General features: G+C 36.1%; 1 protein-coding gene across 1 annotated transcript in view; it reads right to left on the bottom strand.

Annotated features, from left to right (window-relative positions):
- Positions 1 to 16,450, bottom strand: part of CNTN1 (contactin 1) — a 278,854-nt gene that overhangs the window by 109,970 nt on the left and 152,434 nt on the right. The window contains exon 15 of the mRNA XM_042948459.1: positions 20 to 140. Coding sequence (XP_042804393.1) covers positions 20 to 140 — 121 coding nt within the window. The remainder of the gene's footprint in view (positions 1 to 19; positions 141 to 16,450) is intronic.

The raw sequence follows: 16,450 nt of genomic DNA, 5'->3' as shown, positions 1-16,450 counted from the left end.
AAAATGTTGAAACTCTTACCTCGCACAACAAGATCAGCTGAAGCTGAAGAATTGTCCACGATTGTCTGAGCAGTGCACGTGTATCTCCCAGCATGCTTCAGCTGGGCATTTCGGATGAGCAGTTCTCCATTGGAATCCAGCTGTTAGCAAAGACAGCAGTCATTCACGTCAGTATAATCTTCACCAATTTTATGGCATTTAGGATTCAAGAGGTACATTTTCTCCCTAACAAAATGAGTACCATGAAAAGGTATATCTTTTAGATATGCTAACTCTGTCCTATGTCTTTTAATGACAATTCTGTCTTTACTTAGGTTACTTACAGTCTGGACTTTGGTATCTCAAGAGATAAATAAAGTGAGTGAATTGTATAAGATTCCTTTTTTTAACATTTATTTATTATTGAGAGACAGAGAGACAGAGCATGAGCATGGAAGGGACAGGGAGAGGAGGAGACACAGAATATGAAGCAGGCTCCAGGCTTTGAGCTGTCAGAGCCGGATGCGGGGCTCAAACTTGGAAACCGAGAGATCATGACCTGAGCTGAAGTCGGACACTTCACTGACTGAGCTACCCAGGTGCCCCTGTGAGATCCTTTTAGTCCTAATATCTTTAACATTCTATTATTTGTATTATCAGAAGGCCATACAGAGATAAAATATTTCACTGATATCTTTAAAAGATAAATGATAAAGTCTAAATCTCTTCATTGTAAATGTCAATGAGGATAACTAAATGGTAGAAGGCTAAGAAGAATTATTAATTTGGTTTTGCAAAGCCAATATAATTAATTTCAAGATGTACTAAGGTTAATTACACAAAGATACTAAAAGTGTGTAGAAACTGTCAAAATGGACTATTCTAATATTTTCCATTTAGGTCAAAACATAAGCTCCATGTAGGCAAAGAATTTTGTTTTCTCACTGCTCTATTCTTAGCATTTGACTGATCAATATATATGTTTTGAAGAAGGCTGAGGGAGACTTGCTTGTGAGAGATAAGGCACCATCTCAATGCAATTTCTAAAAATAGTTAATATTTATTGAATGCCCACTCTGTACGAGGTGCTGGGCTATGCAAGTAGGGAAGTGTGTGTGTGTGTGTGTGTGTGTGTGTGTGCGCGCGCGCGCGCGCGCGCGGGCGCACGTGCGCATGAGTGAGTGTATGAAATCTCATTCAATTCTCTTCTGACAACAGTCCTATGAGATAGGTCCTATTCTGTCCATTTTATTTAAGATACAAGTGAGACTTGGGGCGCCTGGGTGGCTCAGTCGGTTAAGCGTCCGACTTCGGCTCAGGTCACGATCTCGCGGTATGTGAGTTCGAGCCCCGCGTCGGGCTCTGTGCTGACCGCTCAGAGCCTGGAGCCTGTTTCAGATTCTGTGTCTCCCTCTCTCTCTGCCCCTCCCCCGTTCATGCTCTGTCTCTCTCTGTCTCAAAAATAAATAAACGTTAAAAAAAAATTAAAAAAAAAAAAAAAAAGAAAAAAAAAAAAAAAAGATACAAGTGAGACTTAGAGTAGCTAAGTAATTTAACCAAGGTCACTGAGCTTGTTGCATAGTGGGAGCATGCTCATTATCTCCAAACTATTCATTTAGAGAAAAATTTGGAAAACTCAATTGTTAAGTAGATCTTTCATTTTCTCAAGAACCAAATATATTGATTTACTATTCTAATCACAAATATCCAGCTATCTTAAAAGATGAAAAATTGGTGATTAGGTTAATGTCTGAGAAAATAAATGAGGATAATTTTTATATGATATGATAGACCTACACATTTTTAAATTTTGGTTTTTTAATGACTGTGCAATGAAGGCTCTACTTCACCATGGGTTTTGCAAATGGCCCTTTCATATGTTAATTTCCTTCTGGTTTTGGAAAGTATTCTGGTTTGCTATACTTGTTTAGTTAATGAGATTAGGAATGCAGGCATACCTTGAAGATATTGCAGGTTTAGTTCCAGACCACCACCATAGAGAAAGTCAAATGATTTTTTTTTTACTTCCCAGTGCATATAAAAGTTATGTTTATACTATATAGTCTATTCAGTGTGTGATGACATTATGTCTAAAAAAGCAATATACATACCTTAATTTAAAAATACATTATTGCAAAAAAATGCTAACTATCATATGAGCTGTCAGCAAATCATAATCTTTTGCTGGGGGAGGGTCTTGCCTTATTGATGCTTGCTGACTGATCAGGATGGTGGTTGTTGAAGTTTGGGGTGGCTGTGGCAATTTCTTTTTTTTTTTTTTTAATTTTTTAAAATATTTATTCTGAGAGGGAGAGATAGAGAGCAGGGGAGGGGCAGAGAGAGAGAGAGAGACAGAGAAAGATTCCCAAGCAGGCTCCTTACTGTCAGCACAAGTCCCATATGTGGCTCAAACCTATGAACAATGAAATCATGACCTGAGCTGAAGTCGGATGCTTAACTGACTAAGCCACTCAGGTACCCACAATTTCTTAAAATAAGACAACAGTGAAGCTTGCCCCATAGATTGACTCTTCCTTTCATTAAAGATTTCTCTGTAGCATATGATGTTGTTTGATAGCATTTACCCACAACTCAACTTCTTTCAAAATGGGAGTTCATCCAGTCCCTGCCCATGCTTTATCAACTAAGTTGATTTAATATTCTAAATCCTTTGTTGTAATTTCAACAATTTTCACAGCATCTTCACCAGGAAAAGATTCCATCTCAAGAAAACATGTTCTTTGCCCATCCATAAGAAGAAACTCCTCATCTGCTCAAGTTTCATTATAAGATTGCAGCAATTCAGTCAAATCCTTAAGCGTCACTTCTAATTCTAGTTCTCTTGCTCTTTCCACAATATCTACAGTTACTTCCTCCAATGAAGTCTTGAACCCCTCAAAGTCATCCATGAGGGTTAGAAACAAATTCTTTCAAAACCCTGTTTGTGTCGATACTTTGGCACCTTTCCATGAATTTCAAATGTTCTTACTGGCATGTAAAACTGTGAATCCTTTTCAGAAGTTTTTCAGTTTTCTTTGTCCAGATCCATCAGAGAAATCACTATCTACGGCAGCTATAGCTTTATAAAATGTAGTTCTTAAGTAATAAGACTTGAAATGAAAACACTAATTTTAAAAGATATATGTACCCATATGTTTACTGCAGCATTATTTACAATAGTCATTATATGGAACCAGCCCAAGTGTCCGCTGATAGATGAGTGGATAAAGAAGATGTGGTACACACACACACACACACACACACACACACACACCACACCGGAATACAAGTCACAAAAATGAAGGAAATCTTGTAATTTACTACAACTTGGACATATTATTCAAAATGAAATAAGTCAGAGAAAGACAAATACCATAGTATTTACTACATATGAAATCTAACAAGAAAACCCAAAATAAATGAACAAACAAACCAAACTCAAATACAGAGAACAATATGGTGGTTGCCAGAAGGGAGGCTGGTGAGGGAATGGGCAAAACAGGTGAAGGGAATTAAGAGGTACAAACTTCCAGTTTTAAAATCACAAGTCATGGAGATGAAAAGTACAGTATGGAGAATATAGACAATTTTGTAATGATGTACAGTGACTATGCTTATTGGGTGAGCACTGAGTAACGTACAGAATGTGTTGAATTACTGTGTTATATGTCTGAAACTAATAAAACATTGCAAGTCAGTTACACTTTAATTATAACTTGAAAGGAATAATAGACTTGAAAGTTGAAATTGCATCTTAATCCATGGGCTGCAGAATAGATGTTGTGTTAGCAGGCATGAACACAACATTAACCTTGCTGTACATCTCTATCAAGTCTCTTTGGTGACGAGGTGCACCGTCAATGGGCACTATTATTTTGAAAGAAGTCACTTTTTTATGATCAATAGGTTTCAACAGTGGGCTTAAAATATTCAGTAAATCATATTGTCAACAGATGTGTTGTCATCCAGGCTTTGCTGTTCCATTTACAAAGCAAAGACAGAGTAGATTTTGCATAACTCTTACCAGCCCTAGGATTCTCAGAATGGTAAATGAGAATTGGCTTCAACTTACAGTCACCAGTTGCGTTAATCCTCCACAAGAAAGTCAGCCAGTCCTTTGAATTTGTGAAGCCAGGCATTGACTTTTCTCTAGCTATGAAAGTCCTAGATGGTATCTTCTAGTATAAGGCTAGATTTGAAAATGTATTGTTTAGTGTAGCCACCTTCATTAATGGTCTTAGCTAGAGCATGTTGTTGCTGCTTCTCCACCAGCACCTGCTGCTTCACCTTGCATTGTTATGTTGTGGGGATGGCTTCTTCCTTCACGCCTCATGAAACAATGTGTGCTAGCGTCAACTTTTCCTCTGCAGCTTCCTCATCTCTCTCAGCCCTCACAGAATTGAATAGAGTCTGGATCTTGCTCTGGATTAGGCTCTGGTTTAAGGGAATGTTTTGGCTGGTTTGATCTTCTATCCAGACCACTAAACCTTTCTCCTTACCAGCAATAAGGCTGTTCTGCTTTCTTATCCTTCATGTGTTCACTGGAGTAGAACTATTAATTTCCTTCAAAAACTTTTCCTTTGTATTCACAACTTGGTTAATTGTTTGACACAAGAGTCCTAGATTTAGGCCTATTGAGGCTTTCAACATGCCTTCCTCTCTAAGCTTAATGATTTCTAGCATTTGAAAGAGAGATGTTGACCTCGGCTCGGGTTATGATCTCACGATTCGTGAATTCAAGCCCGGCATCAGGTGAGCACGAGCCTCGCTTTGGGTGGGCCCTGCTTCTCTGTCTCTCCCTCCCTCTCTTTCTCTCTCTCTCTCTCTTCCCTTTGTGAGATTCTCTCTCCCTCTCTCTCTCTCTCTCTGCCCTTCATTCACTTGTGCCCTGTCATATATGTGTGTGTGTGTGTGTGTGTGTGTGTGTGTATGCATAAAGTGAGAGATATGAAACTCTTTCTTTTACTCAAATACTTAGTGGGCATTGTAGGGTTATTGACCTGATTTCAATATTGTTGTATGTCAGGTAATAGGGTAGGCCAACCACAGTCAGAACACATACAACATTTACTAAGTTCACTGTTTCATATAGGTACAATTCATGGCATGCAAAAACAATGACAATAGTAACATCAAAGATTACTGATCACAGATGACCGTAACAAATATAATAATAATGAAAGTTTGAAATATTGTGAGAATTATCAAAATATGACACAGGGACACAAAGGAAGGAAATGCTATTGGAAAAATAGTGCTGACAGACTTGTTCAACATAGGGTTGCCACAAACTTTCAATCTATAAAAACACATTATCTACAAATAGCCATGAAGTGCAATAAAACAAGGTATGCTTGTAATCACTAGTTATAATCTGAGCACATTGGTTCAGTTGGTTATAATGGGATCACTACTATCTCCATATAAAGAACTTGTCAGTGGCCACGCACATTGTTCCTTGACAGTAGCCAGTCTTAGTAAAAATGAAGATAAAGGATACACAATTTAATGTCAGTTGGGGGTCTTCTTGTGCCCTGAGGTCTAGATTGACTAAAAATCCAGCTTCGAAGATTTCTGAAAATTCTTAGAGTAGGAGAGTATTTTCCTTCTGCTATATTTTTTAGTTATTTTGGTGCCACCAAGGAACACCATACAAGAAATTTAGCTCTTTCTCTATTTTGTCATACAACCTAGTAACACAAGGTACTCCCTAGTAAGGTGGGTTTACTGAATTGAAGATGATGGAATTGGTTGTATCCCACAGGGTGGGGCATATCGACATTAAAAATGATCATTCACTACATATTTCTACTCTTAAAAGTCCTGTTGGCCATATTTTTACTGGGGATTTCACAGTGATTTTACCTTTCCCAGTGCCCTGCCATCTTGCTGGCATGCACTCCTGCTCCTGTCTCTTACTTCTCTCTGTTTTCCCCTGGAAACAGAGAATTACTCTTCTTTCTTCATGTTAATCTGCTTAATTCTACGACGGCTGCTTGGATTGAATAATATCTATTCTTTAAAACCTGAATTTCTGTTCTTAGGTTTTTTCCCCCATTTTTAAAAAATCTCTTAATCCTCAATTCATTTTAATCTGGTTCCAACCTCTTCAACTTATTTTATTTGACTTCTAATAGCATTTGAGCTTTCCTACACACTCAATTTCCAATCATCTAGGACAACGCACTTTTCAGAAACTTTGAGGGCATTTTCAACCCTCTTCTTCAACTTCCTTATAATTCAATCATAAATTCTTGAATTTATCCATTCCTCCCATTACCACTATCTCTTTCTTTTTCTAAGCTACCCACATCTCTCACTGAACTACTATGACCTATTAGACCACAACCTCCACCCTTATTCTACTCTATTCTCTTCTCTACTTGGTACCCAGAGTGACCTTTTTAAAATGCAAGTGTGATCAAATCACCCCTCTTTGTAATAATACAACTTACTGAAAGCTTTAAAAATGTTCCTCTTCCTGGAATAAAACCTATATGTGTTATAATGACCAATCTGGTACCATTTTCTAGAGTCTGTCCAATATTGCAGCTTACCTAGTGCCCCCATTTCACTTACTCTGCTCTCCAGGAGAACGTTCCCTTTTTAGGCCCTTAAATGCATCTTGTTCTCTCCCATCTCTGGTTCTTCATAGTGTTTCCTCTCCTGGAATGTGATCTCCCTCATTCACCTAAGTAACACTCTCCACTCACCAATACCACTTCATTTCCTCAAGCAAGACTTTCCATTTTCTCTTGTTATATTTTGTCACAGCACCTTTTACCTTATGTCATATAATACATCTCAACTGCAATAAAATATTTGTACAACTGTATGATTAAAGTTGGTCTTCCTGGAGGACTATAGGTTTTATGTGAGGAGAAAACATGCCTGTTTTGTTCATCATTGCATCCTTATGTTATATATGTACAAAGCTGTCTTCTACTGAGACATGATAATTTTTTGAGGGAGGGACTAGATCGTATTTATTATTATATACAAATTAATTATATCTGACATACAGGGGAAATTCAACAAATATTACACAAATGAGTTAATAAATATTATGTAAAATGTTTTTATTAAATTCTTTTAGTAATTTTGTATGACTTTTTCAGGTAAGATAATAATATTATAAGATAAAATAACCAAATTAAGAACAACTATTGCTATCCACATACATGAGAGCAAATATATATAATAATATATTTCAAACTAATTTTATTAGGAAATAAAGTTTTAGCACTAACATGCAAATTTATAGAAAAAAAATGCAGTTAACATATAAGAATGGAAACCTCTGAGTTTTCCAACCACTTATATGTGCTATAAAGAATCTGGCCTTGGGGCACCTGGGTGGCTTGGTCGGTTAAGCGTCCGACTTCGGCTCAGGTCATGATCTCACGGTCTGTGAGTTCGAGCCCCGCGTCAGGCTCTGTGCTGACAGCTCAGAGCCTGGAGCCTGTTTTAGATTCTGTGTCTCCCTCTCTCTCTGCCCCTCCCCTGTTCATGCTCTGTCTCTCTGTCTCAAAAATAAATAAACGTTAAAAAAAAATTAAAAAAAAAAAGAATCTGGCCTTGTCGGAAGAGAGGTCTGTTATTTTCTCAGCCTCTGGAAGGTAATCTATACCGTCTTTTTCTGTCTGGGTGTCTTGGATGATACTGGATAGACTAACAACATGATTTAGAGTGGGTGTTAGAGACACCTGTATACTTTTAGACTTAGGGTCTAACACTGTCTAGTGACTTAGGCAGTGGCTTTGGTCATGTGGTATCAGTCCAATCTTAAGACTGACATTAACCATATGGTCAATCAAACATGCCTACATGGTTAAGCCCCAGTAAAATCTCTGGATACTAAAGCTCAGGTGAGCTACCCTGATTGGCAATACTCTGTGCATATCGCCACACACGTAGGCTGATAAAGTAAAGCATCTTGACTCTCTCTTGTACAGAGAGAGAACAATGGAAGTTTTGTATTTCGTATTTTTCCTGGACTCTGCCCTACGCACTTCTTCCATTGGCTGATTTTAACTTGTATTCCTATAACAAACTGTGACCATAAGTATAATAGCATTCGGGAAGTTCTGTGAGTCCCTTCCAGCAAATCAAAACTGAGGGTGGTTTTGGCAACCCCTGGAACTTGTAGTTCATTTAAGAAGTGAAGATGGTCTTGGAAACCGTACCCTTTTGTAGTTGGCCTAGTTCCTCATAGTGCCTTACTAAATAGAATTCTTCTGAGAAAGGAGATAAAGAAATACTATGGTATTATTTATAAATACTTTTTAAAAAATATTTGAGGTAAGGAGAGAATAAATGTGTGTGTATAGTGAAGGTAGTAATAAATTTTTCTTGAGCTATCATACGGGCCATTATGGCACATTAGCCAAAGTGTATATGTGGTTTACCACTTAGAAATTTCCCAAACCTAAATCAAAAGACCTGCAAAATATAAATGCCCATTCCTTCCTTCCCCTTCCCCCATGAGTAATTTTCTAGTGAGAAAAAATAAAATTATAATAAAATAATCTAATTTAAACATTATATATTTGTAAAGCATACGGCTTCAATGTGCTTTCACATTCTTAACAGCACGGTACTGTAATACTAAATATTCAGTAATGGAAGGATATTAAGTAAAATCTTTTTAAGTTATTATGACATAAGATAATAAGGTATATTTGAGAAAACTAATGTGTGCATAAAAAATAAAAAGCAGTTCTATTATATGCTTTCATTATGTGAACTCACTACCCTGTTTGATTCCTATGTTAGATGAAAGCTAATCCTGTTGCTAAACTCACACTATTTCAATGAGCCATGTGATTAGACTGGAATTAAAAAAAAAAAACAACACTTCAGAAATATTAAATGTTTTCATTCAACCTCAGAATAAAAAATTGAGGGCAGAAAAATAATGTGCAAATAAACAAGTTGTGACACCATAATTGCCTTTAGTAAAAAATTTGTATTCTGTATACCTAATATTCTTTTTTCTTAATAAAATGGCTTTTTCCTCCAGACTCTCAGTTTGAAACATATTGCTGTTTACATATTCAGTTATTTTATTCTCAGAGAAATAATGTGGCATGATTTTTATACTTTTCACATGTAATGAAAACTGCAAACTATTTTATGTCTTAACATTATATTAAATATATACTATTTTAGAATAAACTCTTTAAAAGTTTTAATTAAAACTATTATAAAAGTTTAATGCTAAAGTAACTTAAATGTCAGCAAGTTTTAAACATTAGGACTTAGGTAGGTAATGACAGACTTCTTGTATATCATTACCTTATACTTATAATAATAAGGGATTTTAACATTTATTTTCGTTTGCTCTATATTTGGTAAAGGTGTGGTACTGGAATGGCTCAAGAAGGAAAGCAAGGGAAAATATACTATATCATTTCCAATATAGTTGTGTATGTATAAGAGCTTTCCTGAAGTTTTATAAATGGTAATAGCTCTTTCCATACCTCAAGAGAAGCCGAGGTTCTCAGTGGTCAGCAGAACGCTTACAAAGCAAGTAAAGATCATGGACCTCAGCACATTCTAGCCACAAATTAGATATGAATGCTCTCTATATTTTCACTAAAAAAACCACAGCTTGGCTGAATTACAAAATGCTTCCCTTCATGTGAGGAGAGTTGAATCACATACTGGAAATTGTGATAGCACAGCTCAGGGATGTTCCAAAGTGTATATGTGGTTTACCACTTAGAAATTTCCCAAATTTAAATCAAAAGACTTCCAAAATATAAATGCCCCTTCCCCCCTTCCCCCCTTCCCCCTCCCCCGTGAGCTAAATCTACAAATTCATCTCTGCAGTATAAACGAATCTGAATTACTAAGATGTAAATTGAATTAATCATCATGAACAAAGAAATAGGTTGTATGGTGCATACAAGGTCTAGATAAAGGCTATATATATATATCAATGAAAATGGCTAAATATCAATGAAAACATCTATTTTGTTCCATTGAAATGCAGAAGGAAGGGGCAGACACAGAAGGTTGAAGGAAAGAATATCCCTTAAAGAGAATGTTCTAGAAACTTAGAAGCAAAAGCTATTAAACATGTTTGATACATGCTATATCTATGAGAGATTAAAGAAATTCTCTTTTTAGTTTTGGCTTGTTAGATTAAAAGAGGCATAACTATAGCAGATGTATCACTGTAACTATAAACTTCAATATCACTATCACCAACACAATTTACAGCCTTAGTTAGGGTTCCATAGGTGTCAGACACTATTATAAATAAATATTCTATGTGTTCAGACTCACTTGCTCTTAACAGCAAGTCTGTGAGACAGATACTATTCTTAGTCACATTTCAGGGAAGAGGACACAATACTGCTATAACTAAAGCCACTACTATTGCCAGTAGTGATGGAATAGAATTGCTGCTGATAGAACACTTCTGCTGCTACTAATCCTACTATTAAAACTGCACCTGTTGGGGCGCCTGGGTGGCTCAGTCGGTTAAGCGTCCGACTTCAGCTCAGGTCACGATCTCACGGTCTGTGAGTCCGTGAGTTCGAGCCCCGCGTCGAGCCCCGCGTCGGGCTCTGGGTTGATGGCTCAGAGCCTGGAGCCTGCTTCCGATTCTGTGTCTCCCTCTCTCTCTGACCCTCCCCCGTTCATGCTCTGTCTCTGTCTCAAAAATAAATAAACGTTAAAAAAAATTGAAAAAAAAAAAAGAAACTGCACCTGTTAATTGCATTATTGCTGCTGCCACTGTGGCTACTATTCCTGAACTCCTTGGAATATCTGATTTAATTTATTAAGTGACATTTAAATGTCTGGCAATATGCTTTACGTATATACATTTACATACCTTTTCTTATGTAGCTTTTATTATACTCAGGGAGATACTATTTATATTTCCATTTTAAGGAAAAGGAATTTGAGATTTTAAGTTGAGGGGCTTGTGGAAGTCTCCACAGTTAACACTCATTACTGGTGTTAAACTGTTTCCAAAATTCTACTCTATGAATCAGACAATGGGATTTAAGTTCACAGTTTTGCAGGTAAAAATGGGTATCTTCTCATAGCAGAAAGAATACAATGCTATTATTTTATATAATTATTTGTTAAGTTCTTAACTTATTTAAAGGTCCAAACATGAGAAAATAGAATACTACCATGGTCACCTGTATACCAACCATTTGATTCGATAATTGTAAATTTACCATACTTGCTTTACCTAATTAGTAGCTAGCTAGCTCTGTCTTTCCTTGTCTCTATATATACAACGTGTCCATCTTTTTGAGTATTTGAAAAATGAATAACTGATATTATCACACCTTCATTCCTCAAAATATTAGATTGAATCTCCAAAAATGGTTATTATCTTACATAATTGCAAAAGCATTTTCACATGTAACATAACACCAATTTCCTAATATTACCTAATATTCAAGTGTTATTGTATGCAATGCTTCAGCATTAAGATTTAATGTGGAAATTTTTTTAAAGATATGACTTAAAAATATTATGAAAATGAAATAATATCATAAAGACTTAAATTAGGGAAGTGGTCTAGGATTATTACTAAGGTAACCAATTATTTACAGAGTCAATGTAAATATTGAATATCTTTAAATTTGGTTATTTTGATGGCTGAAGTGTCCAGTTTTGATCATTTGGACAATTTTATTTATTTTTTTGTTTTGTTTCTTTTTTTAAACACTTAATATTTTCACTTTTTTTTTTAAGAGAGAGCAGGTGAATGAGGGAGAAGGGCAGTGGGGAAGAGAGAGAATCTTAAGCAGGCCCCATGCTTAGCGCAGAGCCCGATGTGGGACTCGATCCCATGACCCTGGGATCATGACCTGAGCCTAAATCAAGAATCAGAGCTCAACTGGCTAAGCCATCCAAGTGCCCCTACAGTTGAAAGTAAGCTTGGATATTAATTTGTATGGTTTCACATCAGTTCCCATTAGCCTTACGGTTCTTAAGATCTTCAAGGATCACTTGGTAGAAGAAAGGGATCATATGGGAAGTTTTGTGGGACAACAACCTCACCTTCTTGTGAGGTTCTTGTCTTTTATTTATTGGGCTTCTTGTCTTTTATTTATTGGGCTTCTGATTAAATTCTCTTTGCAAAAAGGATTTTGCTGCTAAAAAGTTGTTGTTGTTGTTGTTGTTGTTGTTGTTGTTGTTGTTGTTATTTTAAAACTTCTGATGTGGACTAACCTCCTTATATAATAGATGAAAAGCCTAAGGCTCAGAGTGACTGTTTTGATCAAGGACATAGAACTCTGTCAAAGGCAAAACCAGAAAAAACACTCCAGATCTTTAGATACTATTATGTTCTTAAAAACAAAATGAAAAAAATTAGATAGAATTTTTGGAATATGCCAGCTAATGACAAAATAGTGTACTGCTGGTGTGATATAAATAAAACATCAAAGTCCACAACGTAAAAATTATAAAATTCTTAAGACACCGAAGGGCTACATGTTTATTTCTTCCTCTTTTTATCTAAATACTTATCATATTTTGCCAGAATAATAACTGCCGTGATGCTTAAGTATGCAAGGAGTTCTATGTAAAACAAAGGGGACTTTAACTTTGAATATATTTCTGGACATTTTCTAAGCCAAGACATTTCTGAAGAACAAAGACTTGTTGCTCTATGTTCTTATTTCCACTTACTTAGCATTGCCATCAACAAATGCTCACTAAGGACCAGGCTATGGGGTGTTATGCTACAGAATAACCTTAGCTGACATGGTCTCTACACAGGAAGTATAATGTTCTAAAAGAAGCCAGAACATGTATAGACATGTCTAGTGAGCATGAAAACCCACCTCCATGTTTACTGGTAGAAAATGGCAAATAAAAGACAACAGTTAGGTGTAAGTAAAGGTTTATTAGGGTAGTGAAAGGACGGTCAATAATGTTAAATGCTTAGACAGCGTGAAATATAACAGAGTACTCCATCAGTTTATCAGAATGTTCTAATGCTTATCAATTAATTACTCATAAGAGCAGAGAAAGGATTTGGCAACAGATAGAATGACTTTGAGTTTTGTCGGGGTCACAAAACTATGTTAGGGGACTATATATGTTTTACGCATTTCCTTCTCTCTCCCACTACCTGTCAAAATGTAAGTCTTAAGTTCACAAAACACATGAAATCTATCATCCTCTACCACTCATACTATTTTGGAAAATGTTTTAGCCAGTCTCTTATAATTTTTCTTTTGTCCTAAGCACTCTCATCTGCTCGAAATAATATAACTTCTCCAACACATCATGCTTAAAACCCTTCCGTGGGCACTCCCTTTATGTCTAAGTCTCCCTTTTCATCTCCCTTGACAGTAGTTTCTCAATCTTGGCACTACTGACAATGTGGACCAGATAATTCTCTGTTGTGAGGGAATGTCCTCAGCATTATAGGATGTTTAGCAACACCTGTGCTAAACAGATGCCCATAATACATAGCCCTTCTCCCTCCTCCCCATAGTGGTGACAACCCAAATTGTCTCCACAAATGGCCAAAGTCCCCTGGGGAGGAAAATCGTTCCCAGTTTAGAACCACCACTTCAGGGCTTGCATCATCTTGCGGTGCCTGCTGGTCTTCTGCTCTAATGCAGTCCTTGCCTGGATGATGGCCCAACCTTCCTTTTCTCCTGCAACCTTTACCCCCCAATTCTGGACAATCGTCACCTTCTTGCTGAGCAGTAACAGAGAACCAATAACATTTTTATTGTCATTCCTTCCTTCTCTCTCTCCCTCTCCTCCTCCGCCCCTCTACCTTTGGATATGCAGAAGCAAAATTTCTGTTCAAATTTATAACATATTCTAGTATGGAACACATAGGTCTTAAAGTTAAGCACCATGATGTTACATGTTCAGTATAATTAATATTTTCTTTTAAAAGGAAAACCTGAGGGCAAGAAGTCTGTCCTCCTGTGTTTTGAATGGTGTTGTATATACAAGCAGAACAAATGCACACCCACACACCTGCAAACACGCACTACACCTATCTTCCTAAAGGAGATCAGAAAGAATTGCCTACAACTACTAAAGACCACCAGAAACCATGTAGACTTGATTTACAATGTATTGCAAAGTTTGCTAATAGTATAGGGAAAGTGAAGTAATTTGGATAAACCTGAGTGAATGTAAAAAGGTTCATTTAACACAATGATAGAATAAATTGGGAGTTGAACAGCACTGCCTTATAGTGCTTTGAACAATGGGAGGTGGGTATTAACCAGTGGATGAGAATCCAAAGTGGTGAAGGCCACGGGGTCTGCGGTCAGAGCACCTTGGTTTCAAATCCTCCCTGTCACCAACAAGTGGTATGAGGACTTTGGACAAGTTACTCAACCTTTCTGATCCTCGGTTTCTTCACTTTGAAAGTTAAGAAAAATCACAATAATATATGTTTCCTAGAGGATTGCTATGAAGATCAATGGAGAAACACATGAAAAACATTTAACCCAATGCTGGCCAAACAGGAAGCACTCAATAAATGTTAACCATTCCCTCAGCAAGGAAATAGCTAGAACTTTTTGTTTCAGATTAGGTATCCAGTGCAGCAGGAGTGCAAGAATTAAAGTATGAAAAATTGAGATCTGTAAGCTGAAAAAAACTATGTAGCAAAACCCTCTGGAAATTTCAGTGCGGAATGATTGCCCTCTATGCAGAGTATTAATAACTGCTTACAATCTGCCAGAACTTGTGTCAAGTGCTTTGTAGGCATTCTTTCACGGAATCGTCACAAAATACTAGGAAGCACCAGTTTCACAAGCCCAGTGAAGCAACCTGAATCAAGTAAGTGAATTATTAATAAAATTTTACAGAGATGGAAATCTGAAAGTTTAGAGAGGTTTAATCACTGGCTCAGGGTCACACAATAAGAAGTGACAAAATGAAGCCTAGACCCCAGGACTGGTTGTGGCAGAGCCTCTGAACAATTCAGATGCTATTTATGAATTCAAAACATATACGTAATAACTTATTGCCAAATTTCAATTTTAACATTTATTTGTATTAAGAGGAACAGGAAGAAGATATTAGAGTGGCAATACCTAGAATTGGAAAGTTCCAACTCATGCGGTTAACTAAGATAATGGCTCGGACAGGAAGGCGTTGTCAAATATTTGAAAGAAAATGACTCAAAGTAGATGTCAAAACTTAGATGGTTATTGAAAAAAAGTAACTTCCCCAGATCAGACACCACCGTGGGAGAAACATAAAATGATATATTAAATAGGTTTTTTTTGTTTTTTTGGTGGATAGTTTTAAGTCCTTTCAAGAACAAAAGGGAATATAAATTAAATTGATAAGTGAAATGACTCTGCCCTTTATACTTACTCTAAGGCAGTAAGCAGCTATTTAACTGGAAAATAAAAATAAAAGCCATTTTATAGTTGGGCTTGAAAAATTTATTTATTTGTCACAAAGCTTTGATAGAATAAAAGAATGCCAGATAAACTGCTTATAAGCTTATTGTATCCAAGCTTCAATTTTTAAAATTTATGATTCATATATATAATTCTTAATATCCTTCTATGCATAAGTTCAAATGAAACATTTACTGAACCTGATTATATAATAATATAATGCTGAGTGACTCTTTATGGAATGAAAGAATAAATGACATAGCAGGTAAATTATATATTTGTTATTTTTTCTATAATCAGTATGAAGTGTTTCCACACAGCTTTAAAATTAGTATCTATATATCTATATCTATATCTATATCTATATCTATATCTATATCTATATCTATATATATTTTAATAATCAATTCAAAAGAGTTTTGCATGAAGCAGGATCATTAAATGTAATGGCGATGTAATTTTTACTTTTTTTGCGAGCTCACTATAAATTCTTAAAAGAAATGCACCTTGGGGAGCCTGGGTGGTCAGTCTGTTAAGTGACCTACTCTTGATTTCCACTCAGGTCATGATCTTATGGTCCCTGAGATACAGCCCTGCATGGGGCTCTGCACTGACAGCACGAAGCATGTTTGGGATTCTCTCCCTCTCTCTCTCTGCACCTCCCCCTCCCTCTCTCAAAATAAAAATAAACTTAAAAAAAGAAATGCACCTCTTGAAAATATACTTTTTTCCTGATAATTATATGAATATAATTGAAAAAATATAAAGTATAAAATTTTTTAATTACCTATAATCGCATATATTAGACCTAAGTATGGGAAAATGTATTAGTTTAATTTCATAAACCTTCAAGTCCCAATTATTCCAGGCTGTGAAATTTGAAAACTTATGCAAGGTTGCCACATTGTGGTCAAAGTTGAGAATAGCAAGCTAAAATCAAAGCATCGTCATTGATTTGACATTGAATAAAATTTCTCATTGAAACTAAATTGGAAAATACAAACTTAGTTTCTGGAAATGAAAACCTTAAATTCTGGTTTACATATTCATTCTTCATTAATTAGGACTTCTGATATTAATTTTTAGCAATTAAATTTATT

This window comes from Panthera leo, chromosome B4, assembly GCF_018350215.1.
Source record: "Panthera leo isolate Ple1 chromosome B4, P.leo_Ple1_pat1.1, whole genome shotgun sequence".
Taxonomy (NCBI): Eukaryota; Metazoa; Chordata; class Mammalia; order Carnivora; family Felidae; genus Panthera; species Panthera leo.
This window is presented reverse-complemented; position numbering and strand designations above follow the sequence as displayed.